Raw genomic sequence first — 25447 nt, forward strand, 5'->3', positions numbered from 1 at the left:
TGTGGAGGGCTGACTGTGTTGTACATCATGCCTTGCAAAGGATTTTCAAGCAATTTATGTGTGTGGTCCTCATTATGGCCCTATAAGGTCTACAGGTCAAGTGAAGAAAACCCTCAGATCCCTAGAGTTGGTTCCTAAAATTAAGATTTTCAGTGCTATGTACATGGCTGTCATTTATATGGTAGAATGTATTTCAGCTTCTTAAAATAAAGCAGACTTCTCATTTAACAAGACAGAACTCTCCCTTTCTCCAGCCTAGCCTCTCCCTTTGGCCAAGAGACCTTTCTGAAGTGAGCTTCATGTTAGAGGGAAATTGTGAATCTCAGTTTCTACTTGAACAGCCGTGTGATCTCTCTTGTCTTGGAAATCAAGTTGCCCGTGTGTGTTTTCCCACTGTAAAACTTCTACCCTAGTTTCCTCCTCCTTTTGGGGATGATGATGATCTCAGCATTGCTTACTATAAAGGGATTCTATGAAGATCAGGTAAGGAAGTCACTGTTTATGAAAACATACTGTAAGCCAGGCACAGGTTATGCAAGCCTTTAGTCCCAGCTACTTGGGAAGCTGAAGTGGGAGGATCACTTGAGCCCAGGAATCAGGCATTTGAGGCTGTAGTGTGCAATGTTAGCACCATGACTAGGCACTGGACTCCAGCCTGGGCAATGTAGTGAGACTCTGTCTCTTAAAAAAAAAAAAAAAAAAAAAAAGAGGCCAGGCACAGTGGCTCACATCTGTAATCCCAGCACTTTGGGAGGCCGAGGTAGGTAGATCGCTTAAAGTCAGAAGTTTGAGACTAGCCTGGCCAACATACTGAAACCCTGTCTCTACTAAAAATACAGAAATTAGCCAGATGTGATAGCTCATTCCTGTAGTCCCAGCCACTCGGGAGTCTGAGGCATAAGAGTCACTTGAACCCGGGAGGTGGAGATTGCAGTGAGCCGAGATCATGCCACTGCATTCCAGCCTGGGTGGCAGAGCAAGACTCGACCTCAAAAAAAAAAAAAAAAGAAAAAGACATTGCAAACTGTAATTTGAATTATAATCTAATCATAAAATGCCAGAAGTCTGCTTATTTTGTTTCTCTTCCCAGAGGGAGCCCATGCCCACTGCTTGAGTCACCTATTACCAGAATTATTTTAGTCTGTGGAACCAGTAGTAGGCAGTGGTATATCTTATCCTTGGAGAAATGAGCATGTGGAGGCTTGGTCTTGGTCCCGTTTTGGAAGTTCTTCGTTCATGTGATACCCTATTCTGGCAGGATTTCTAAACTTAGGTACTAAAGGTCAGATCTGGAATGATCCTGAGTACAGTCGCTTCTGTCCCTGTGGAATTAGAGTGTGCCACCCTCCTGGCATATGGCTGCAAGCCAGATATGATATTGTGAGAGAAGAAATATGTACTTGGTCTTTATCCCTGGTTCCTGGCACAGAGCTCTTGAAACCCTTGCAAAGTGATTGGAGTGAGAGGAGTGTCTTTTGTTATTTATAATAAGCCCCTTTCAACAATATGTAAGTTTATGGGTTTTTTTTTTTTTGTATAGCCGGGGGTCTCACTTTGTTGCCCAGGCTGGTTTCGACCTCCTGGCTTCAAGTAATCCTGCTTCGGCCTCTCAAAAATGCTGAGATAATAGGAGTAAAGGCATGAGCCTCTATGCCCAGCGATGAGTTTGTGTTAATAAGGTGACTCTTGGAGGGTAGAGGCTGGTTGCTAGAGGAACAAATATGTGAGTAGAAGGTTGGAACTTGTAGCTTCTCCCACTCCTCCCTGACTTTTGGAAGGGGAGAGGGGCTGGAGATTGAGCTAATCACCAATGGTCAGTGATAGTCAATCATGTCTACATAATGAAGCCTCCATAGAAATCCTTGGGTTTGGAGAACTTCTGGGTTAGTAAATATGTCAAAATGTAGGGAGGGTGGCACACCCGGAGAGCAGGCTCCCACCCCATACCTCGTCTTTTGCATCGTTTCCATTTGGCTCTTCTTCCCGAGGCGTATCCTTTATAATAAACTGATAAACGTAAGTGAAGTGCCTCCCCGAGTTGAGCCGTGCTAGCAAATTATTGAATCTGAGGAGGCAGCTGTGGGAATCCCCAATGTATGGACAAGTTGGACAAAAGTGTGAGTAACCTGGGGACTCACTACTTGTGATGGGAGTCTGAAGTGGGGACAATCCTGTTGGATGGAGCTGTGAGGTCTCTGCTGACTCCAGGCAGTTAGTGTAAGAATTAAGTTAAATTGTAGGACACCCAGTTGGTGTCTGCAGAGAATTGGAGAATTGCTTGGTATGGAGACCTCTTGCCCCTGCACATTTGGTATCAGAAGTGGAGTGTTGAGTATAGAAAAAAGAGTTTTTCATCTCTACCAGAAGTTCTCTGAACCCTGTCATTTAGAATTTTTATGGAGGCTCATGGTTGGCATGATTGATTCAATCACTGGGTACTGGTGATTGGCTTAGTCTCTAATGAGGTGGGGATGCCGTGAGGAGTTGAGGTTGAATTCCAACCCTCTATTCCTGTGGTTGGTTCCTCTGGCAACCAGCCTCCATCCTGCATGAATCACCTCATTAGCATAAACTCAGGTATGGTTGAAAGGGGCTTATTATGAGTTACAGACAGCCCCATCACTCAGAAATTCCAAGGGTTTTAGGAGCTCTGTGCCAGGAACTAGAGATGAAGACCAAATATGTATTTCTAATTATATGACTGTCACAGGTATACTCTTTGCCTTACATGTAGGGAGTATGATTTAGATTCCTGACAGATTATTTTTTTCTTTCTCTAGAGGAACCAGACTAGCATTTCCCAGTGGGTTCCAGTATGCAGCCGATTGATACCTGTGTCTTCTACCCAAGTACAGGGTGGCAGAGCTCTGTCTGGCACTTCCCAGGTAAGATTTGTTGTTCTTTTGCTTAGTATGAAAAACTTAGTGTTTATGTGCAAATGTCATGTATTTATAGATTAGCCAACCAAATTGTGTGATGGAAAAACCTCATGAGACCACTCTGGGTCTCTGTGGTGCCAGCTTAGGACTGATTCCTGAAGTATGGTGTCTAGGGCGTTGCTTCTAAATGCCCTAGCAGTGGAACTTAGCCTAGGATACCATGCTACAGTCTGATGATTTTTACTGTTAGGGAGTATTTCCAGATATTCATCTCCGAGTTAACCTTTTTCAGTTTTCTTTTTGTAGCCGCCTTGTGCTACTTTTATTTGGGCGTGAGAATTATTTCTTTTTCCTTTATATGAATATGAAATCCAAGAAACAATTATTTGAGGTATTCGTTTACCGTTGGCCACCTAATTCATTGTAATGTAGTTCACCTTGGACCTTGTGTGAGGGCTTTTCTCCCCTCCTGATTTTTGTTAATAATACAAATAATTTAGTAATAAGGGAAATAAAAATCACCTACAACTTCAAATCTGAAAACGTCAGTATTTTCATCTCTGCTGGTTCTTTTATAGCCTCTGTGTGTGTGTGTGTGTGTGTGTGTGTGTGTGTGTGTGTGGTATATGTATTTTATTCCTGAAGTACCCTAACAAATGTCCACAGAATTTTATATTCTGGTACTTTTTCACTTATTAGAGTGGACATTATTCATATTGTTTTGATAGACTTTGTAATTAAAAATTTAATGGCCATATAATATTTTATTTACTTAGTCTTTGATATGAAAATCTTTTCCTTTTTTTTGCCATTATAAGCTTTAATTTTCTTACCATTGTCTTAGCACATATTTTTTTCTTACTTTTAATTACTTATTAAATTTCTAGGAAGGCATACCTTGGGTCAGAGTATGAACAGTTTGCTTCTTCAAGAAGTTGTTTTAATTTATGCTACCATCAGCAGTGTATATATAACTAGTTTTTCATCATTACCTCTCTCAAGTTGAGTTTTTTTTAACTTAAATAAATTGGTAGAAATGTTACCTTGTTTTACCTTGTATTTCTTTGTTTAGCTCTCAGGGTTATGTATATTTTCTGTGTTGATCAGTTGTTTTTCAGTTTGTGAAAATTGTATGCTTATGGCATTTCTCCATCTATTGGGAACTCATTTTTCTTACCAATTTATGATTTTTATCTGTAGCCATTAACTTTCTTTTTCATATTTGATGCAATTAAAATATGTTTGCTATATGTAATTATATATATTATATAATTTATGTAACATATATAATCTACTTTAAAATTCCCTCCAATTAATGTGTAAGCCCTGCCCTTCTGAGGACATCTTGTTTTTTTCTTGTATTTTCTGGTCTTTTCACTATGCCTGGCACAGAGTAGTCACTAAGTGTGTGTTGAATGAATGGAGAATATGCCTGTACAGAAGAGGCATCCACTTTGGGTAGTTATGCAGGTATTTCTTTTCAGAGTTGGGGCTGTGTTCTGTTACTTTTTGTACAAAATTTTAATAGCATTTGTTATTTGTGTGTGCGTAGATGGTAGGGGAAAAGAACGCATTGTATGAATCTCTGACTTGTGCCCTACTCTTTGAGTCAGTAAACGTTTCTTGAGCACCTAATATGTACCAGGTGCTGTATTAGGCTCTGGGACAACCTTATAGCAAAGCATTTATGTAAATAACTCAAGGTGGTTTATCTCATGCTGACCAGATGTAATTTTAGTCATTGTAAATCAAATGGACCTTTTGTTATATCGACTGTAACTTACTGGAGTATCTTCCTATCTTTGAGGTCCCCTGGTTGTAAACTTCTGCTTCAGAATGGCATCCTCAGATACATGTCTCACAGGGAAGAAGGTTTGGCTCAGAATGAGAAAGAGTTTTGTTAATTAGAATTGTGCATAATGGGATGTGTGGGCTGTGTTTTTCACGTAGTAAATTTACTCTTACTGGAAATATTCAGGCAGTGGTAGGATGAATGTATGTCAAGGGCCTGACATAAAGGAATCCTTCCTTGGATGAGTGGTAGTATCAGATATCTGTAAGATAATGTCCAATGCTATGATCCTATTATTGTTTTCTTTCTTTTTTTTTTTTTTTTAGACGGAGTCTTGCTTTGTCACCCAGGCTGGAGTGCAGTGGCGCAATCTGCACTCACTGCAAGCTCCGCTTCCCGGGTTCACACCATTCTCCTGCCTCAGCTTCCTGTGTAGCTGGGACTACAGGCGCCTGCCACCACGCCCGGCTCATTTTTTTAAATGTATTTTTAGTAGAGACGGGGTTTCACCGTGTTAGCCAGGATGGTCTCGATCTCCTGACCTCATGATCCGCCCATCTTGGCCTCCCAAAGTGCTGGGATTACAAGCGTGAGCCACCACGCCCGGCCCTATTATTGTTTTCAAAGAGCTAGAGACATACTTTTAGCTTTGTCTTAATTAGCCTCTTGAAGTTCTGTCTACTTAAAAATATTTTTTAAATTTTGAAATAATTTTAGACTTATATGTAAAAGTAGTAGCATTCCCAAATAGCCTTTATCTGGCTTCACCTAATGTTAACCTCTTATATAACCATGGTGCAATTACTGAAACCAGGAAGTTAACATTGAAATAATACTATTAATGAGTCTATTTGTTCCAATTTTGTCAAGTTTTTTTTTTTCATGAATGTCCTTTTTTGGTCTGTGATAACAAATCCAGTTGTCATATATTCTTAGTCTTCTCCAATCTGTTACATTTTCTTTTCTTTTCTTTTCTTTTTTTTTTTAAAGACAGTCTCACTCTGTCGTCCAGGCTGGATGACACTATCTTGGCAGTGGCACTATCTTGCTCACTGCAACCTCCACCTCCTGGATTCAAGCAATCCTCCCACCTCAGCCTCCCAAGTAGCTGGGATTATAAGTGTGTGCCACAATACCTGGCTGATTTTTGTATTTTTAGTAGAGACAGGGTTTCACCATTTGCTGAACAGGCTGGTCTCAAACTCCTGACCTCAAGTGATCCACCCCTCTCGGCCTCCCAAAGTGCTGGGAATATAGGCATGAGCCACTGTGCCTGGTCACATTTTCTTATTCTTTTTCTTCTCAAGATTTAGACACTTTTGAAGAGTACTAGTCAGTTATTTGTAGAATGTTTCTCAATTTGAGTTTGTGTAATATTTTGTTTTCTTTTTTCTTTATTTTATTTTATTATTTATTTATTTTTTTGAGACAGAGTCTTGCTCTGTCACCCATGTTAGAGTGCAGTGGTGTGATCTCAGCTCACTGCAACCTCTGCCTCCTGTTCAAGTGATTCTCTTCCTTCAGACTCCTGCGTAACTGGAATTACAGGTGCCCACCACCACACCCAGCTAATTTTTGTATTTTTAGTAGAGAAGGGGTTTTGCCATGTTGGCCAGGCTGGTCTCGAACTCCTGACCCAGGTGATCCACCCGCTTCAGCCTCTCAAAATGCTGGGATTATAGGTGTGAGCTACCACGCCTGACCTTTCTAATATTTTCTTATAATGAGATTGAGGTTATGCATTTTTGGCAAAAATGATGTTATTCCCTTCTCAGTGCATCATATCAGGGGATATATAATGCTAGTAGGTCTTATAACTTTGGCCACTTGGTTACATTGGTGTTTGTCAGGTTCCTGAACTCTAAAGTTAGTATTTTTCCTTTGTAATTAGTAAGTATCTTGTCAGGAGATACTTGGAGACTGTGCGGACACCCATTTCGCATTATACTTTTGCTTACTAATTTTAGCAGTCATTGGTGGTTTTTTTAAATGATATGTTAACATTAAATTTATTGTCATAACCATTTGTAAGTGTACAGTTCAATAATGTTAAGTATATTCACATTGTTTTGCAACAGATCTCTATAAACTTTTTCATCTTGCAAAATTCTATGCTAAACACTAATTCTCTCCCCACCCCACTTTTCTACTTTCTTTTTGAGACAGAGTTTCACTGTCGCCCAGGCTGAAGTGCAGTGGTGCAATCTCGGCTCACTGCAATCTCTGCCCCCCAGGTTCAAGCAGTTCTGCCTCAGCCTCCTGAGTACAGGATTACAGGTGCTCACCACCACGGCTGGCTAATTTTTGTATTTTTAGTAGAGACGGGGTTTCACCATGTTTTTGCAGGCTGGTCTCAAACTCCTGACCTCAAGTGATCCACCCACTTCGGCCTCCCAAAGTGCTGGAATTACAGGCATGAGCCATCACCCCTGGACTTGTTTCTGTGATTTTGACTACTTTAGGATACTTCATGTGAGTGGACTCATACAGTGTTTGTTCTTTTATAACTGGCGTATGCTTATTTCACTTAGCATAATGTCCTCAAAGTTCATCTATGTTGTAGCACATGACAGGATTTCCTTCTTTTTTTAAGGCTGTGTACTCTTCTATTTTATATATATACATTTTCTTTATCCATTTGGATCAACGGACATTTGGGTTCCTTCTGTCTCTTGGCTATTGTGAATAATGCTGCAGTGAACGTGAGTGTACAAATATCTTAGAGATCCTGCTTTGAATTCTTTTGGATATATACCGAGAATTAGGATTGATGGATTATATGATAATTACATTGATGGTTCTTAACTGCAGTAATCATTATTGTGGTGTTTGTCTAATGATTTTTTATTTCCCTCATTCCTATGTTTATTAACTAGAATTCTATTGTAAGAAAGAGCTGTCACTTCTTCCCCATTTATTTATTTATTCAATTATTTATTTATACCAGTACGAGCTCATGGATGTTTATTTTCTTCTAAGTTATAATTCATTTTCTTCTTTTTTTTTTTTTTTTTTGAGAGGGAGTCTCGCTCTGTTGCCAAGGCTGAAGTGCAGTGGCAAGATCTTGGCTCACTGCAACCTCCGCCTCCTGGGTTCAAGCGATTCTTCTGCCTCAGCCTCCTGAATAGTTTGGATTACAGGTGCAAGCTACCACGTCCAGCTAATTTTTGTATTTTTAGTAGAGACGGGGTTTCACTATGTTAGCCAGGATGGTCTCCATCTCCTGACCTCGTGATCCATCTGCCTCAGTCTCCCAAAGTGCTGGGATTACAGGTGTGAGCCACTGCTTCTGGCTTATAATTCATTTTCCAGTTAGTTATTTTGTTGATTAGATTGTCTCAGCTTGGGCTATTGGGAACACCTTTTTTTTTTTTTTTTTTTTAATTATACTTTAAGTTCTAGGGTACATATGCATAAAGTGCAGGTTTGTTACATATGTATACTTGTGCCATGTTGGTGTGCTGCACCCATCAACTCGTCAGCACCCATCAACTCATCATTTACATCAGGTATAACTCCCAGTGCAATCCCTCCCCCCTCCCCCCTTCCCATAATAGGCCCTGGTGTGTGATGTTCCCCTTCCCGAGTCCAAGTGATCTCATTGTTCGGTTCTATTGGGAACACCTTTATACATGCCCCCCATCATTTCTTGAATACTGTCTTATTTGCTGGCACCACAAGATGTTTCAGGTTCGTGCTATATTTTCTTTGCCCTGGCCCTAGATTCAAACATTTCTCCAAGGAGTCTGGCCTTTTTTTTTTTTTTTTTTAAGATGGAGTCTCGCTGTGTTGCCCAGGTGGGAGTGCAGTGGTGCAATCTTGGCTCACTGCAGCCTCCACCTCCTGGGTTCAAGTGACTCTCCTGACTCTCCTGCCTCAGCCTCACAAGTAGCTGGGGATTACAGGTGCACACCACCATGCCCAGCTAATTTTTATATTTTTTAGTAGAGAAGGGGTTTCACCATGTTGGCCAGGTTAGCCTTGAACTCCTGACCTCAGGTGATCCTCCTGCCTCCGCCTCCCAGAGTGTTGGGATTACAGGTGTGAGCCACCGCACCCGACCCTAATTCCTTTTACTGGAGAGCAGTATTTAGAAATCAAGATCTGAGTATTAAGTGTGCATGAGCCTGTGTTGTTGAACTCTACTCAGACTTTTGAAGGCAGCTTGATATAGGGGACAGAACATAGCTTTGAATATATATTCTAGTCTTTAATGAACTTTACTTCTTTGAACCTTCATGTTCTAATTTCTAAAGTAGGAAAAAATAGGCCAGGCACAGTGGCTCATGCCTGTAATCTCAGCACTTTCGGAGGCCAAAGTGGGAGGATTGTTTGAGGCCAGGAATTTGAGACCAGCATGAGTAACACAGCAAGACCTCATCTCAACAAAAAATCAAGAATAGCTGGATCTCTGTGTTCCCAGGTACTCAGGAGGCTGAGTCAGGAGGATCCCTTAAGTCTGGGGGGGGGGGTCAAGGTTGCAGTGACCCATGACCACACCACTGTACTCCAGCCTGGGTGACATAGCAAGACCCTAACTCCAAAAAAAAAAAAAGAAAGAAAGAAATAGGAGGGCAGGTGTGGTGGCTCATGCCTGTAATACCAGCACTTTGAGAGGCTAAGGTGGGCTGATCACTTGAGGTCAGGAGTTTGAGACCAGCCTGGCCAACATGGTCAAACCCTGTCTCTGCTGAAAAAAATACAAAAATTTGGCCGGGCGCGGTGGCTCAAGCCTGTAATCCCAGCACTTTGGGAGGCCGAGACGGGCGGATCACAAGGTCAGGAGATCGAGACCATCCTGGCTAACATGGTGAAACCCCGTCTCTACTAAAAATACAAAAAACTAGCCGGGCGAGGTGGCGGGCGCCTGTAGTCCCAGCTACTGGGGAGGCTGAGGCAGGAGAATGGCGTAAACCCGGGAGGCGGAGCTTGCAGTGAGCTGAGATCCGGCCACTGCACTCCAGCCTGGGCGACAGAGCGAGACTCCGTCTCAAAAAAAAAAAAAAAAAAAAGAAAGAAAAAAATACAAAAATTAGCTGGGGTGGTGGCACACGTCTGTAATCCCAGTTATTTAGGAGGCTGAGGCAGGAGAGTTGCTTGAACCCAGGAGGTGGAGGTTGTAGTGAGCCGAAATCGTGCCACTGCACTCCAGCCTGGGCGACAGAGCGAGACTCTGTCTCAAAAAAATAAAAAAAGAAATAGGAAAATATACTTTATAAGATTGTTGTGAGATAACGTAAGTAAAACACCAAGCATGTAGGTAGGTACTAGGCATACAGGAGATCTTCAGTAAGTTGCAATTGCTATTTTTGTTGCTATTTATGTTCCTGTTACTTGGGAAAGTTTTCTCCTCTCTGTTTGAAATGAAACTGAAAAGAAAAAAAAAAAAATTGTCCTAAAATTACCTTTACCAAATTGCAACCTCTCCCTTGGTCTTAGTTTCCTCATCTGTGAAGTGAAAAGGTTGGACCAGAATATCTCTGAGATTTCTTCCAGCTCAAGTGCTGTTATTCTGAGTTACTATTTAGTTCTTCAGTTGCCTTTTCTCCAAGCTAAACAGCCTAAATTCCTTTTGACCTTTCCACTAGGACCTTTTATTCATCTCTTTGATCATTCCTGTGGTTCTTTTTTTGGATGTTCTCCAAAGTTGTCCTCTTTGAAAAAAAAAATATCCACCTAGTTTTTATTGAGTAGTGACTTCATGCCCAGAATGGTGTTGAGCACTGGGACAGAAAATGAAAGATGTATAAGATGGGCTGTGCCCTGGTGGAGCTTATAGTTGCTAAAAGGAGCAGACGCACACACCCATGGTATTCAAGAATTGCTTGAGTTCATCCCAGCACCGCCTTTCTACTTCTCTGCCTCTGTCATTCTTGTTTTTTTATTTTTATTTTTATTTTTTGAGACAGAGGCTCGCTCTGTCACCCAGGCTGAAGTGCAGTAGCATGATCTTGGCTCGCTGTAACCTCCACCTTCTGGGTTCAAACAATTCTCCTGCCTCAGCCTCCTGAGTAGCTGGGATTGCAGGCACATGCCTGGCTAATTTTTGTTTTTTTCGGAGGGGGGTAGAGATGGGGGTTTGCCATGTTGCCCAGGCTGGTCTCTAACTCCTGGACTCAGGCAACCCTCCGGCCTCGGCCTCCCAGAGCGTTGGGTTTACAGGCATAAGCCACCACGCCCAGCCTATTGATGTTTTTTAATCTAAGCAAAGGAAAAATTGAGGTCTTTAAGGGTCGAGTGGTTTTTTTTGTGGGAAGTGCAAGGACAAGAGTGGGTAGTACAAAAAAGTAAATGTGTGTTTATAAGTGTGTAGGTGTGGAGAAACTAGATGTTGTCTTTGATACTAGATACGTTGGTACTTTAGTAGTTCAATATAGTGTGGAATGTTAGCTCATGAATAATGGTAGGATAGAAATACAGTGGATGGTAGGACAGCCACAGAAGAAATCCACTGGTTACTCCTGGAGCTGTGAGGAAAAAGAAGGATCTCATAGAACCTAACAGAAGAGGACCCAACCCAAAGCACAGCTTGTGGAAACTGCTGTTGGCTGTGTTCTTTGAACCAGTTTAAGTGCTTTGTGTTTTAGATGGACCATTGCATTGATGTATGTGATGTAATGGGGAGGTGTTCTGTGTTTAGTCTGTGTTTTACAAAGCCTGCTTGATACTTATGAATTAAAGCCTAAGTGTCCTTGGGACTGACCAGAAGAATCCTGACTAATCTTTTAATATCCTTGTTTGGAAAGAAAAGTAAATAGTAACATTCCACAATTAGAAATTCTATTTTTTCTTCATTAGGGTTAAATAAAAAAAATCATTTTCATTCCATGTGTTCCATTTCTTCTTGGAATAAACCAGAATTGAAGGGTCAGTCCTCTTCCTGCTCCCTCTCACCTCTTTTTATTGTAAAGGTAATAAAGCATTAGTGAGAGTTTGGAAGCTAGATTCTTTTATTTTATTTTATTTTGCCAGAGTTATTTTGGCTATAGATTCTTATATTTATCCATAATTCTAACTGAACAAAATAACTCTCTGGTTTCTTGTGTGTTCTTTCTAAACTTACCTATATGCAGTCTATGCAGTCATGTTTTTAACCTATAATTTTATACATATTATAAGCATTTTTTCATGTTAACAATAATAATCTCTAAGTAAACTGTGCACTCTGAGTGATGATGATGTGTCAGTGTAGGTTCATACTTTGTATCAAATGCACCACCCTGGTGTGGGATGTTGATGGCCGGGGAGGCTGTGCATGTAGGGGAAGGGGTATGTGGGAACTCTGCCCTTTCCAGGCAGTTTTGCTATGAGCCTAAAACTGCTGTTTTAAAAAAAAAAAAAAATCCCAGCCAGGCACCCAGGCTCATGCCTGTAATCCCATTTTGGGAGTTCAAGGCATTTTGGGAGTTCAAGGCAGGAGGATCACTCACTTGAGCCCAGGAGTTTGAGGCCAGCCTGGGCAACATAGGGAGACACTGTCTCTACAGAAATACAAAAATCAGCAGGGTGTGATGACAGATGCCTGTAGTCCCAGCAACTCAGGAGGCTGAGGCGCGAGAATTGCTTGAGCCCAGGAAGTGGAGGTTGCAGTGAGCTGGGATTGCGCCACTGCACTCCAGCCTGGGCAATAGAGCCAGACCTTGTCTCAAAAAACAAAAACAAAACAACAAAAAATCCTCAGTGGATACCTGATTTTCCACTGAGTGACTGAACTTTAACCATCTCCTTAGTGAACTTTCCTCCCAGTTTTCATTCTGTATAGTATCTGGCACATAATAATGGCTATTTTATTGCCAAATTGCTTTTAAATGCAATGTGAACATAAAAAAGGTGGCGATTGTGATCCAGACAATAGTGTCGATGATGATAGTGATGATGGAAACTTCTGCTATTTATTGAGTGCCTATTTTGTGAAAGGCACTTTATATATCTTTTTTTTTTTTTTTTTTTTTTTTTTTTTGAGACAGAGTCTCGCTTAGTCGCCCAGGCTGGAGTGCAGTGGCGCGATCTCGGCTCACTGCAAGCTCCGCCTCCCGGGTTCACGCCATTCTCCTGCCTCAGCCTCCCGAGTAGCTGGGACTACAGGCGCCCGCCGCCTCGCCCGGCTAATTTTTTGCATTTTTAGTAGAGACGGGGTTTCACAGTGTTAGCCAGGATGTTCTCGATCTCCTGACCTTGTGATCCGCCCGCCTCGGCCTCCCAAAGTGCTGGGATTACAGTCGTGAGCCACCACGCCCGGCCAGGCACTTTATATATCTTATCTTCTTTCATCCTTACTGCAACTGAGGTTCAGTAAGTTTTCCATGGCCACTGAGCTTGTTGCAGGTGGCAGAAGCAGGTTTTAAACCTAAAAGTGACGGGTGTCTTTGTTTTTTTTTTCCCAATATACTTCACTGCTGCCCATATTTAAATAGATACTTACTACAATTCTGTTTCCTAGAGTTGACTTAGATGTAGTTCCAGGTTTCCAGGGCTGAATTCTTTTTTTTTTGAGACCGATTCTTGCTGTGTTGCCCAGGCTGGAGTGCAGTGGCATGATACCTCCACCTCCTGGGTTCAAGCTATTCTCCTGCCTCAGCTTCCTGAGTAACTGGGATTACGGGTGTGTGCCACCACACCTGGCTAATTTTTTGTATTTTTAGTAGAGATGGGGTTTCACCATATTGGCCAGGCTCTGGAACTCCTGACCTCAAGTGATCCACCCGCCTCGGCCTCCCAAAGTGCTGGGATTACAGGTTTGAGCCACGCCACCCAGCCTTTGAATTCACTCTCTCTTTTTTTTTTTTTTTTTTTAACAAACAAGGTCTTGCTCTTGCTGTGTCACCCAGGCTGAAGTGATCATAGCTCCCTGCAGCCTTGATCTCCTGGGCTCAAGTGATCCTCCCACCTCAGCCTCCTGAGCAGCCAGAACTATAGGCATGCACCACCACACCCAGCCAATTAAAAAATTGTAGAAATAGAGTCTTGCTCTGTTGCCCAGGCTGAGTCTTAAACCTCTGACCTCAAGCAGTCCTCTCACCTTGACCTCCCAAAGTGTTGGAATTACAGGTGTGAGCTCTTGTGCTTGGCCCAAATTCTTTTATTTCTTCAGGTATTCAACAGATATGTATTGGGCATCTGCTATGTAGTAGACACCCTTGTAGGTGCTGATCTTAGATCTTCTTGGTGAGCTGATCACTGGGAAGTAGGCTAAGTAAGGTTGGAAAGATCCTATAGTCTTTACTTTGAAACAGCTCTGCTCAGATTAACCCTGTAAGTGCTCAGTGTTGCATAGATCTATGTTTCTATTCTTCAGTGGCCCCAGATGAGCCAGTCCCGAGTATGTGGATCAGAACAGATTCCTGGAATAGACATACAGCTGAATAGGAAGTATCACGCCACACATAAGGTGAGAATTATCAGTGCATTCTACGTTTATAGAGTGCTTTCACACAGGTGTTCTTTGGATCTCAACAAAATTGTTAGCTAGCTGAGTTTTAGCGAATGCAGAAGGTGAGGCTCAGGGGGTAAAGTGACTTGCCCAAGGTCACAAGGATGCTAAGTAAGTGGCAGACAAAATGAATTTTTTTTTTCAGGGACAAGATCTTGCTCTGTCACCCAGGATGGAGTACAGTGGTGCCATCATAGCTCACTGTAACCTCGAACTCCCAAGCTCAAGCTATCCTCCTGCCTCAGGCTTCTGAATAGCTGAGATTTACAGGCATGCACCACTGTGTACTGCTAATTTTAAAATTTTTTTAGAAACCAAGGTCTCGTTTTGTTACCTAGGTTGGTCTCAAACTCCTGGCTTCAAGCAATCCTCCTGCCTCAGCCTCCCTAAGTGCTGGGATTGTTTAAAAAATTTTTTTTAACAGATGAGGCCTTGCTCTGTTGCCCTGGTGGAGTGCAGTGGCATGATCATGGCTCACTACAGCCTTGAACTCCTGGGCTCAGGTGATCCTCCCACCTCGGCCTCCCAAAGTACTGGAATTACTGAGATTATAGGTGTGAGCCACCATGCCAGCCTGAATATTTGGACCTATTCTTCCATTGTCTTGTCTGGAAAACACTTAAGAGGAAAACGTATGAATTTTTTACATGTTAAAAATAAAGTGATATTTAACTTTTGGATAATTTTTTATTGGTTAAATAGCTTGCCTTTGCTTGGAGAGGGTTAACATTAGAACAGACTTTCCTTGGAGGTTATTTGCAAACTACAAGACTCATATTTTCTGTAGTCATTAATAAAATTTGTGAAACTCTTGCATTTACTTAAAAAATGCAAGAGTTTAAAAACATTCAGTACTTGATTGCAGTTTTGAATGACTTTTGACTGCTTTCAGGCAGTATTTTTTTTTCCTTTTCCTATTACATCAATAAGCATAGAATGTTTTACTTCTCAGAATTGTTCTTGGGAGATGGGGGTCAAGATTTCCTTTTGAAAGTCCTCTTTTTGATAGAACTTTTATTCTAATACCCCACATCCGTCATCTGCTAGATATGGGTTAATAGACATACAGTCAATGAGGTGGGCATGTCTTGCTCTGAAATTTGGAGGGCATCTATTAGGTGCAGTTCCAAATGTGTTTTCACTGAATGATAAGATGCTTAAAAAAATGAAAATTAAAAATTGTAGGTGAAAACAAAAATCTAAGCAATAAAAATGCCCTCAGCCCGAGCATGGTGGCTCACACCTGTAATCCCAGCATTTGGGGAGGCTGAAGCAGGAAGATTGCTTGAGGCCAGGAGTTTGAGACCAGCCTAGGCAACAGGCTGTGGATCCTGCTCTCCACAGAACAACAGGCCGTGGACCCCACCTCCACAGAAAATTTTAAAAATTGACTTGGCGTGATGGCATGCACCTGTAATCCCAGCTACTTGGGAGGCTGAGGCAGGAGGATCACTTGAACCCAGAAGTTTGGGCTGCAGTAGGCTATGATTGTGCCACTTCACTCTAGCCTGGGTGAAAGGAGGAGACTCTGACTGTATTTAAAAAAAAAAAAAAATTCTCTCAGACCTGATGAGGAACAAAGCATTCTATTAAAATTTTTTTGCAACTAATTTTAGTTTCTTTCTTTTTGATTAATCAGCTTTCTACTACCAAAGGTTCCCCACAGCCTGTTGAGGAGAAGGTTGGTGCTTTCACAAAGATAATAGAAGCCATGGGATTCACAGGACCTTTGAAATACAGTAAATGGGTAAAGTCCTTTAAGTTCTTCTCATTTTTCCTTTTGGGCATTGTGCTTTCTGCTCCTCATAGATTTTTTAAAGCTTCTGTATTGCTTTCATGGAATTCATACATTATTTTGGATGTGAGGACGATCTGGCTGTGACATCTGTCACCGCATTGATCACTAGGGTTGATTCGGCTGATCTGGCTGGGTAGGCAGGTGTTCCCTTCCTTCCTGACCACTCCATGTGCGACCTTTTTGAAGCTTTGTTCTTGGTTGAAGAGGATGACCTTCTCCAATACAGGAGGACCATTCTTTGATCAAGGGTATATAAGTAGCTGCACTCCACTGCCAGAACCTCTGAGTAAGCTCTCAAGGTCCATATATTATTCTGAGAACTTCTCCAAAATATCTCTGCCCATGTGCCACAACCCCTCACTGCTTCCAGTCAGATCTATGCAACATGTGGGACTGAACTAGTCCCTCCACCTGATTCCTTAGAAGCGTCTCATAGCAGCAGGCATGGCAACAAGACTGGGCTTTCCAGGCCCTTGCTGCATGTTATGTCATATATAGACGACTTCTGAGGGGTCAGATGGGCCAAATGTTCTGATGGGCCACATTCTTAAGGAAGCATTACTTTCCGATGAACCTATATTTTATAAGGGATTTTCATTAAAATTTTACTAATCAGCATCTTTTTATTAAGTAATTAAGCCCACGATCTATTGTAATTCTTATTATGGAGGGATATTTGTTAGCTGTGTCAATCCCAGTCAACTCTTGGCCTAGCACATTATCTGTTATAATAGTAGTGGCTGTAAATGAATGAATGTCCTCTCTGCCTCAGATGTATACTGCCCCTGGGCTTTTATAATAATACCTCTGACCAATTATAGAAATAAAACATCAGCAATTCAGTTCTTCTCAGACCACTTATCTCCTAGAACAGGTTGAGCATCCCAAATTGGAAAATCGGAAATCCAAAATCTAAAACGTTTGGAGTTTTTAGACATGATGCCCCAGGGAAATGCCCATTGGAGCATTTTGGATTTTTGGATTTGGGTTGCTCAGCTGGTTAAGTGTAATGCAGAGAATCCAAAATCCCCCCAAATCCAAAATTCAAAACACTTCTGTTTCCGCACGTTTCAGATAAGGAGTACTCAACCTGTGATACCATTTCTCTCTATCACTATGGCAGAAATGCCTTTTAATGCCTTTCAGGGTTGCTGGAATATTGGGTAAGCCGAATCGGTCATAAGTCAAAGCAAGCCCACTCAAAGCAGTAGGGAAGATGTTTCTAGAAAATATGAAAGCTTTACTCAGAACAACCAAGTAATGCCAGTTACACCATTTTAACAAGTTGGATTCAAATTCGAATTTCAATTTTATTATAGACTTCTACTTGTGGTTTCTTCTTATGGTGTCTGGTTCTCTTTCTAACAGTTCTCACTACAGCAAATAAGAGCTTCTCTCTATAATTACTCTTTTACCTGAATTCCGAAAAGTGAACAGTAATTCCACAAGCGTTTTGTTTTTAAAGGGCTTTGAAAAAATATAGAAAGAACACAAATACTGATAATGATATTCTTGAGTCCCTAAGGTATGAAGTATCTTCTTAATTGCCAATGAAATATTAGTTATGTTCTTTAAAGTTGTATTTTTTAATATCTTAATTTTTTGACACTTGATAATTGTTGGTATATTTGAATGTTTTTAAGTAGAATCTTTTCCCCTATTAAAAAAATGTGCTTATGGCATTTGGATTTACAAACTTAAAGTATATGTTTTGTTTGAAAATTAGAAATTAAGAGGGAAGTCAAAACAGAAAAAAGAAAAGAGAAACATTTACAGTTTTATTCATTTCTTGGTGATTGGGTTCCACTTGGTTGCTACCATATGTTTTGTATAGGCTGTTTTTTAATGATTCTAGAGGGAAAATTGACTGTCATTTGGAGGATTACTAAATCATCAGGAAAATTCCTTCACTCTTTTATCCTAAGTTAGCCTCTGATTTTTCTTGGTTCCCTTGTGATATCAACTAAATCCCTGATGTTTGCATTTTAAAACTCTTCTATAATGTGATGGTTGTACTTTCTATAACCTTCATTTTATTTTATTTAATTTTAATTTTTTTTTTTTTTGAGACAGAGTCTCACTCTGTTACCCAGGCTGGAGTGCAGTAGCGCGATCTCAGCCTACTGTAACCTCCGCCTCCCAGGTTCAAGCGATTTTCCTGCCTCAGCCTCCTAAGTAGCTGGGACTACAGGTGCATGCCACCACACCTGGCTGACTTTTGTATTTTTAGTAGAGTTGGGGTTTCACCATGTTGGGCCAGCCTGGTCTCGAACTCCTGACCTCAAGTGATTCCACCTGCCTCGGCCTCCCAAAGTGCTGGGATTATAGGAATGAACCACTGCGCCCAGCCTGTAACCTTCATTTTAAAATTTGTTACATCACAGTATCAAAGTATGACATTCTAGTGTAATTGAGATGTGAAAATGCATGTGTAACTTTTCATTTTGAAAAACAGAACCGTTTTCAGCAATGTTGATTCAAATCAATACACTTGTATTGGATTTGCACTGGCAAAATTATTTGTTTTGTGTTTTCACATGTATTTGATTAGGGAGTAAAATACCTGCATGTCTGTCCATATCAGCAGTATCAGCTATCTTTTCTCTTTTTCTTTAATGTTTTCATATATTATTCCCATGTTCTGTAATCATATTTAGGATCTTAAATGTAGCTTTTCCTTACCTATGTGAGTATCCTGGAATTATCATTTTTAAAAATTATCTTTATATGCAGTATCAGGTGAGATAAGGATAATATTTACCCAACTCAGCCACATGCCATAGAATAGGTTTCCATATGAGCATTAAGCCAAAAAGTTATTCCTATTCTGAAGGACACTGACAAACTGGAATGTATTCAGAGGTAGGCAGTGAGCCTTATGAAAGCTTTAGAAACTGTTAAGAATGGTTGAAGGAAGTAGGGATGCTTAGCCTGGAAAAGAGAAGACAGGATGATTCTTCTCAGGTATTTGAGGGGCAACTGTGAAAAAAAGAAGGTATTCCAGTGGGCAGAATAATGTTCAATGAATGTTACATGAAGCAGATTTTAAGTTTAGCAAAATAAGAATCTAACAAGAATTGTCCTTCGGTGGGATAGGTAGCCTTACAAGGTCGTTGGTCTTGTTTGAACAGAGGCCCAGATGGTTGACTGTGAATCAAGAATGCTGTAGAAGGATTTCCAGTAGACAATAGAAGGTTCAAATGATTTAAAAGACCCTTCTAACTCTTTTTATTTTTTATTTATTTATTTTATTTATTTATTTTTTTTTTTTTGAGACGGAGTCTCGCTCTGTTGCCCAGGCTGGAGTGCAGTGGCCGGATCTCAGCTCACTGCAAGCTCCGCCTCCCGGGTTCACGCCATTCTCCGGCCTCAGCCTCCCGAGTAGCTGGGACTACAGGCGCCCGCCACCTCGCCCGGCTAGTTTTTTGTATTTCTTAATAGAGACGGGTTTCACCGTGTTAGCCAGGATGGTTTCGATCTCCTGACCTCGTGATCCGCCCGTCTCGGCCTCCCAAAGTGCTGGGATTACAGGCTTGAGCCACCGCGCCCGGCCTTATTTTTTTTTAGTTGGAGTCTTGCTCTGTCGCCCAGGCTGGAGTACAGTGGCGCGATCTCGGCTCGCTGCAACCTCTGCCTCCCGGGTTCAAGCAATTCTCCTGCCTCAGCCTCCCAAGTAACTGGGATTATGGGTGCCCGCCACCATGCCCAGCTAATTTTTGTATTTTTAGTAGAGAGGGGGTTTCACCATATTGGCCAGCCTGGTCTCTTGGCCAGGCTAGTCTCAGAACTCCTGACCTCGTGATCCGCCCACCTCGGCCTCTCAAAGTGCTGGCATTACAGGCGTGAGCCACCTCGCCAGGCCCTTTCAAACTCTTACATAGCTGTTAATGCAATCCTTTTACTAGATTTGTTTTTCATCCTGTAGGATGTTAAAAAATGCATCAGTTCATGGGAGAGCAGATTTTCATTTCCTAAAGCTGTTCAAGGTGCCTCTCTTTTACTCAAGTAAAAAATGACTGATGAAGGTCTTCTAAAGTTAAAATGAAATAAATATGAAGTCATCCAAGGACCAGACAGCTTGTACTGACTGGTTGAAAATTCAGTCCCCTACCTCCTTAACTCAGATCCGTGCATGATTCTTGAAGAGGTTCTTTCCTCAAGTTATTATTTCTAATCTCTGTGTGATAGTCTTAAGGGACTTGCTTTAGAGATTTGTCCAGGAAAATGGCTCATCCAAGTATAAAGGCTTGGCCTTGCAGCAGGAAAAGTGAAGAGCTATAAAATGCTCCTGATTGCCATAGCATAAGCACTGAAAACATACTCTGGCCAATCTGGTGAAGTCTTCATTGTTTGTGATGAATGCTTTTTCACAAACGTGTTGCTGGGGAAGCTTCCTTCTAAAGGAAAGTCTTGGGCCTTGGGCCTTAAAGGCAAGTCTCCAGGCAAGGTGATTAATTATGAACCCAGAGGATTTTATATCTAGGAATCTGAAGGAGACTACAAGTTTAAACAAAAAAAGATCAATAAATAGGTGATTAGAAATTTTAAAGTTACATGCTTGTCTATAGCTGAACTGGGCCATAAGTTCTGTGAGAACAGGGATTTTTTCTGTTTTGTCTACTGCTCTATTCTCATCATCCAGATCAGTGCCAGGCACTGAGTTATGTACTCAGTGAATTATTGGATGAAGCAAGGAGCTGGGGCAGATGTCCTGAACTCCCTGTCTTAAGGATAGGAGTAGACCTGTCAAGGCCAAATTATTAGGATCGTGATATTATTAGATTATCATTAGTTTGGTAATGGCACAGACCAGTGCTTCCCAAGATGTGTTCTGTGGTCAAATACTTCCTAGAACTGCAAGTGTTAACAAAATTAAACAGGCTTTTTTTTTTTTTGTCTGTTGATATGGTGAAACTGATTGATTTGTCAGTGTTGAATTATCTTTGCATTCCTGGGATAAATTTCACTGGATTATGATATATTGTCCTTTTAAAAATATTGATGGATTTAATTTTAAAATATATTTTTAAGGAATTTTGCATCTGTGTTCATGAAGGCTATTGTTCTGTAGTTTTGTTTTCTCCTAATGACCTTGGTTTTGATATCAGGATAAGGTTGGCCTTATTGAATGAACTGGGAAATATCGTTTCTTGTTTTCTGGCAGAGTTTGTGTAGATTTCGTAACATTTCTTTTTTTTCTTTTTCTTTTTTGTTTTGAGATGGAGTCTCACTCTGTCGCCAGGCTGGAGTGCAGTGGTGCGATCTCGGCTCACTGCAACCTCCGCCTCCTGGGTTCAAGCCATTCTCCTGCCTTAGCCTGGGACTACAGGCGCACACCACCATGCCCAGCTAATTTTTATATTTTTACTACAGATGGAGTTTCACCATGTTGGCCAGGATGGTCTCAATCTCTTGACCTCGTGATCCACCCGCCTCAGCCTTCCAAAGTGCTGGGATTACAGGCGTGAGCCACCACGCCTGGCTGATTTTGTAACATTTCTTTAGGTGTTCAGTACAGTTCTCTAGTGATGCTATCTGGGTCTGCAGTTTGCATTGTGGGAAGGTTTTTAACCACAAATCCAATTTATTTAATAGATATAAGACTATTCATGTTATTTATTTTAGTGAGCTTTGATAGTTTGTATCTTTTGAGGAATTTGTCCATTTCATCTAAGTAATCACGTTCATTGGAGTAAAGTTGTTCATAGTATTCCCTTATTATCCTTTTAATGTCTTTAGGATATGTAGTGATGTCTGCTCTCTGATTCCTGATATTGAAAATTTGTATCTTATGTGTTTTGGGCTTTTTTTTTCCTTGATCAGTTTTATAGGTTATCAATTTTTTTTTTTTTTTTTTTTTTTTTTTAGACAGAGTCTCGCTCTGTCGCCCAGGCTGGAGTGCAGTGGCGCAATCTCGGCTCACTGCAAGCTCCGCCTCCCGGGTTCACGCCATTCTCCTGCCTCAGCCTCCTGAGTAGCTGGGACTACAGGCTCCCGCCACCGCGCCCGGCTAATTTTTTGTATTTTTAGTAGAAACGGGGTTTCACCGTGGTCTCGATCTCCTGACCTTGTGATCCGCCCGCCTCGGCCTCCCAAAGTGCTGGGATTACAGGCGTGAGCCACCGTGCCCAGCAGGTTATCAATTTTATTGAAAAAAAAAATTTTTGTTTTTTGAGGCGGAGTCTCGCTCTGTCACCCAGGCTGGAGTGCAGTGGCACGATCTCGGCTCACTGCAACCTCTGTCTCCCAGGTTCAAACGATTCTCCTGTCTCAGCCTTCTGAGCAGCTGGGACTATAGGCACGCACCACCATGGCCAGCTAATTTTTGTATTTTTGGTAGAGATGGAAACGTTTTGCCATGTTTCCCAGGTTGGTCTCCAACTTCTGGGCTCAGCTGATCTGCCTGTCTCGGCCTCCCAAAGTGCTGGGATTACAGGCATGAGCCACCACGCCTGACCTGGCTTTGATTTTCTATATTTTATTTTTCTGTTTCAGTTTTGTTGATTTCTGCTCTTTACTATATCATTCTTTCTGCTTGCTTTTAGGTTTAATTTGCTTTTCGTTTCTAGTGTTTCATCATGGGTTTTGTTTAAATGTGGGCTTAGGCTGACTTACTCCCCAGATAGGGATATCTGATTTCTATTGTCTATTTCTATATGTCCTGTTTTCCCCTGTATTAACTTTAGACTGGAAGCTCTTAAAAATATGACAGATCTCAAATTATTATATAAAATATCTTAATTACAATCAGAGACGTAATCATTCCTTAATTTGTTATGAGTATTTCTACCCATCAGAGACACTTGCTTTAACTCTAGAGAATATAGAAAAATATGAACATTATATAGTTTTGGGTATAGTATGTTCTTGGTGACTTTAAACCTTAATATCATAGCTCCACTAAGTTCTAGGTTGGTTTTTCTTCAGTTGCTATGTCATTCTCAGCCTGTATACATTTGTTTTTAGTCTATGCAAATTTGAGTTTGTAACTTTCCCTGTTGTTTTAAGAAAAAATCAGCTTCTAGAAGCCTTGTTGATGTGTTCATTTATTTAGTTATATCCTTAATGAAATGTTTGGAAGTCCTTAAAATACCTGTTCCTGTAGTGCTGAGTTGGTCTTCAGACCTATAAGTCAACTCTTAAATAATTTATTTTTAGATTTATTTTTATTAAGGCATAATTTATATACAGTGTAATATACAAATCTTAAGTATACAGCTCAGTGAATAAATTAAAACCACCACTCATATCAAAAGCCTAAGAGAGTTCCTAGTGCTTTGGGAATAGTAAAAGTTTGATTCTTATATTTTGCACTCATTAGAAACCCTTATTTACAGATATAATGTTAATCAGCAAACTATAAAACTAAAGAAAATCTGGAAAAAAGATACCTCTTATTCCATTGCCCAGAGATTTATAGAATAGATAGTAGTGCCTCTGAGGAAAGATTAAAGGCTTGAGGGTTTTTGTTTGATTTTGGCCAGAAGAATGTGTAATTTTTTTCTATAAAGGATTTCAGATACTGAAGAGTTAGTGTGGATAATGCTGAACAGTGATTTAGAGCCACAAATGTGGTGAAGTAGGTTGGAGTTAAATGAGAGATTTCATTTAAATATTGGAAAAGCCTTTCTGAGGTTTTCATGCTGAAGTCCTAAAATAATGAAAATTGTGTGAAGTCTGTATGAATGGCTAAACTCTAAGAAAACAAAAAAACATTTGTATTGGTTTAAATTACCTGAGAGAGGTTTGGACCCTTCCTTCTAGTTGAAGAAATATAAGATTCTGTGACCCATGTCTAATGGAAATAGAACATCCACTTGGTCATGTCTTGAGTTTGGTTTTATTCTCTTTGTCTAGAAGATTAAGATTGCGGCCCTGCGCATGTATACTAGCTGTGTGGAGAAAACTGACTTCGAGGAATTCTTTCTAAGTAAGTTATTGTTTGATAGTACTGAGAAGGAGAACAAATCTACATTTCATTTTTATGATTGTGTTTTAATAGGATAGGTTTTTTTAGTCCCTAGTGAAACAGTTTTTCCTGCACAAAGCATATAATCCAAACTGCCTATTTTTCTCTTTAAAAAAATTATTGTATGTATTTCTTTAGAGACAGGGTCTTGCTGTGTTGCCCGGGCTGGCCTCAAACTCCTGGGCTCAAGCAGTCCTCCCACCTCAGCCTCCTGAATAGTAGCTAGGACTAAAAGCACATGGCACTGTACCCAGCTGCTTTTCTTTTTTAATAAACAGAGAGCAAAAGGATCCTATAAATAAAACATTTTGCTTATTTTGAAAAAACAAACAAACTGTACGTTGACATTATCTCCCTTGTCCACATGTGCATCTTTTTACATAAGAGTATTCGTAGTAAACATATTCTGTTTTACATTCTGGAATTTTTTTTTTTTTTTTTTTGAGATAGAGTCTTGCTTGTTGCCCAGGCTGGAGTGCAGTGGTGTGATCTTGGCTCAGTGTAACCTCCCTCTCCACCTCCCAGGTTCAAGCAATTTTCCTGCCTTGGCCTCCCGAATAGCTGGGATTATAGGCATGTGCCACCACACCCAGCTAATTTTTGCATTTTTAGTTGACATGGGGTTTCACCATGTTGGCTAGGCTGGTTTCAAACTCCTGACCTCATGTGATCCGCCCTCCTTGGCCTCCCAAAATGCTGGGATTACAGGCGTGAGCCACTGTGCCCGGCCCATTCTGGATGTTTTACTTAGCATTTTGACATGGACTTTTGGCCAGCTATTCCTCTTTTGTTTTTAAGTTTTGTTTTAATTAATCCAGGATTAATTAAAATTAATCCATAATTATTCCTGGATTATGATTTTTCTCATGTTAAAAGATGATTGGGTCAAAAGGCACATATAATTTTATTATGTTTACCTCATTGATAAATTGCTTTCCAAAAGGGTTTTGCTGGTTTAGACTATCAGAAGCAGTTGATTGTTATCACAGTATTAATTTTGATGCTGTAAACAGTTATATTATTAACAAAGTTAATTAAAGCAGGTACTTGTAATTGGGAGAGATTAAATCATTTCCAGTTCCACAGATTTTGGAAGGAAATGTATGCTGTGTACTTCTGTGGTAATAGTCACATCCTCAAAGCAGCATACACCTAAATGTATACATTTGAGATTTTTCTCTAGCAGCAAATATTTACATATAATTGTGTTCACAACAATGAAGAAAGCTGGATGCAATTTTGGTTATTTAATAACTATTTTTTTGTTTCGTCTTGTTTTTTGAGACTTGTTTTGAGTCTTGTTCTATTGCCCAGTTTGGAGTGGAATGGCGCCATCTTGACTCACTGCTTCCTCCACCTCCCAGTTTCAAGTGATTCTTGTGCTTCAGCCTCCTGAGTAGCTGGGACTACAGGTGCATGCCACCATGCCCAGCTAATTTTTGTATTTTTTTTAGTAGAGACAGGGTTTGGCTATGTTGACTAGGCTGGTCTCAAACTCTTGGCCTCACGTGATCCACCTGCCTTGACCTCCCAACCCAAAGTTCTGGATTACAGGTGTGAGCCATGGGGCCTGGCCTAT

General features: G+C 40.7%; 1 protein-coding gene across 9 annotated transcripts in view; it reads left to right on the forward strand.

Annotated features, from left to right (window-relative positions):
• LOC105496263 (ubiquinol-cytochrome c reductase complex assembly factor 1) overlaps positions 1 to 25447 on the forward strand; it is a 110500-nt gene that overhangs the window by 12869 nt on the left and 72184 nt on the right. For 3 of the 9 annotated variants that reach the window (XM_071079452.1, XM_071079456.1, XM_011766501.3), the window contains exons 2-6: positions 2781 to 2885; positions 7018 to 7143; positions 13967 to 14059; positions 15741 to 15848; positions 23757 to 23829. In XM_071079452.1, coding sequence (XP_070935553.1) covers positions 2781 to 2885; positions 7018 to 7143; positions 13967 to 14059; positions 15741 to 15848; positions 23757 to 23829 — 505 coding nt within the window. The remainder of the gene's footprint in view (positions 1 to 2780; positions 2886 to 7017; positions 7144 to 13966; positions 14060 to 15740; positions 15849 to 23756; positions 23830 to 25447) is intronic. The other 6 variants (XM_011766500.2, XM_071079453.1, XM_071079455.1 and 3 more) reach the window with 3 other exon arrangements.

The sequence above is a fragment of the Macaca nemestrina genome, chromosome 15 (genome assembly GCF_043159975.1).
Source record: "Macaca nemestrina isolate mMacNem1 chromosome 15, mMacNem.hap1, whole genome shotgun sequence".
Classification (NCBI taxonomy): Eukaryota; Metazoa; Chordata; class Mammalia; order Primates; family Cercopithecidae; genus Macaca; species Macaca nemestrina.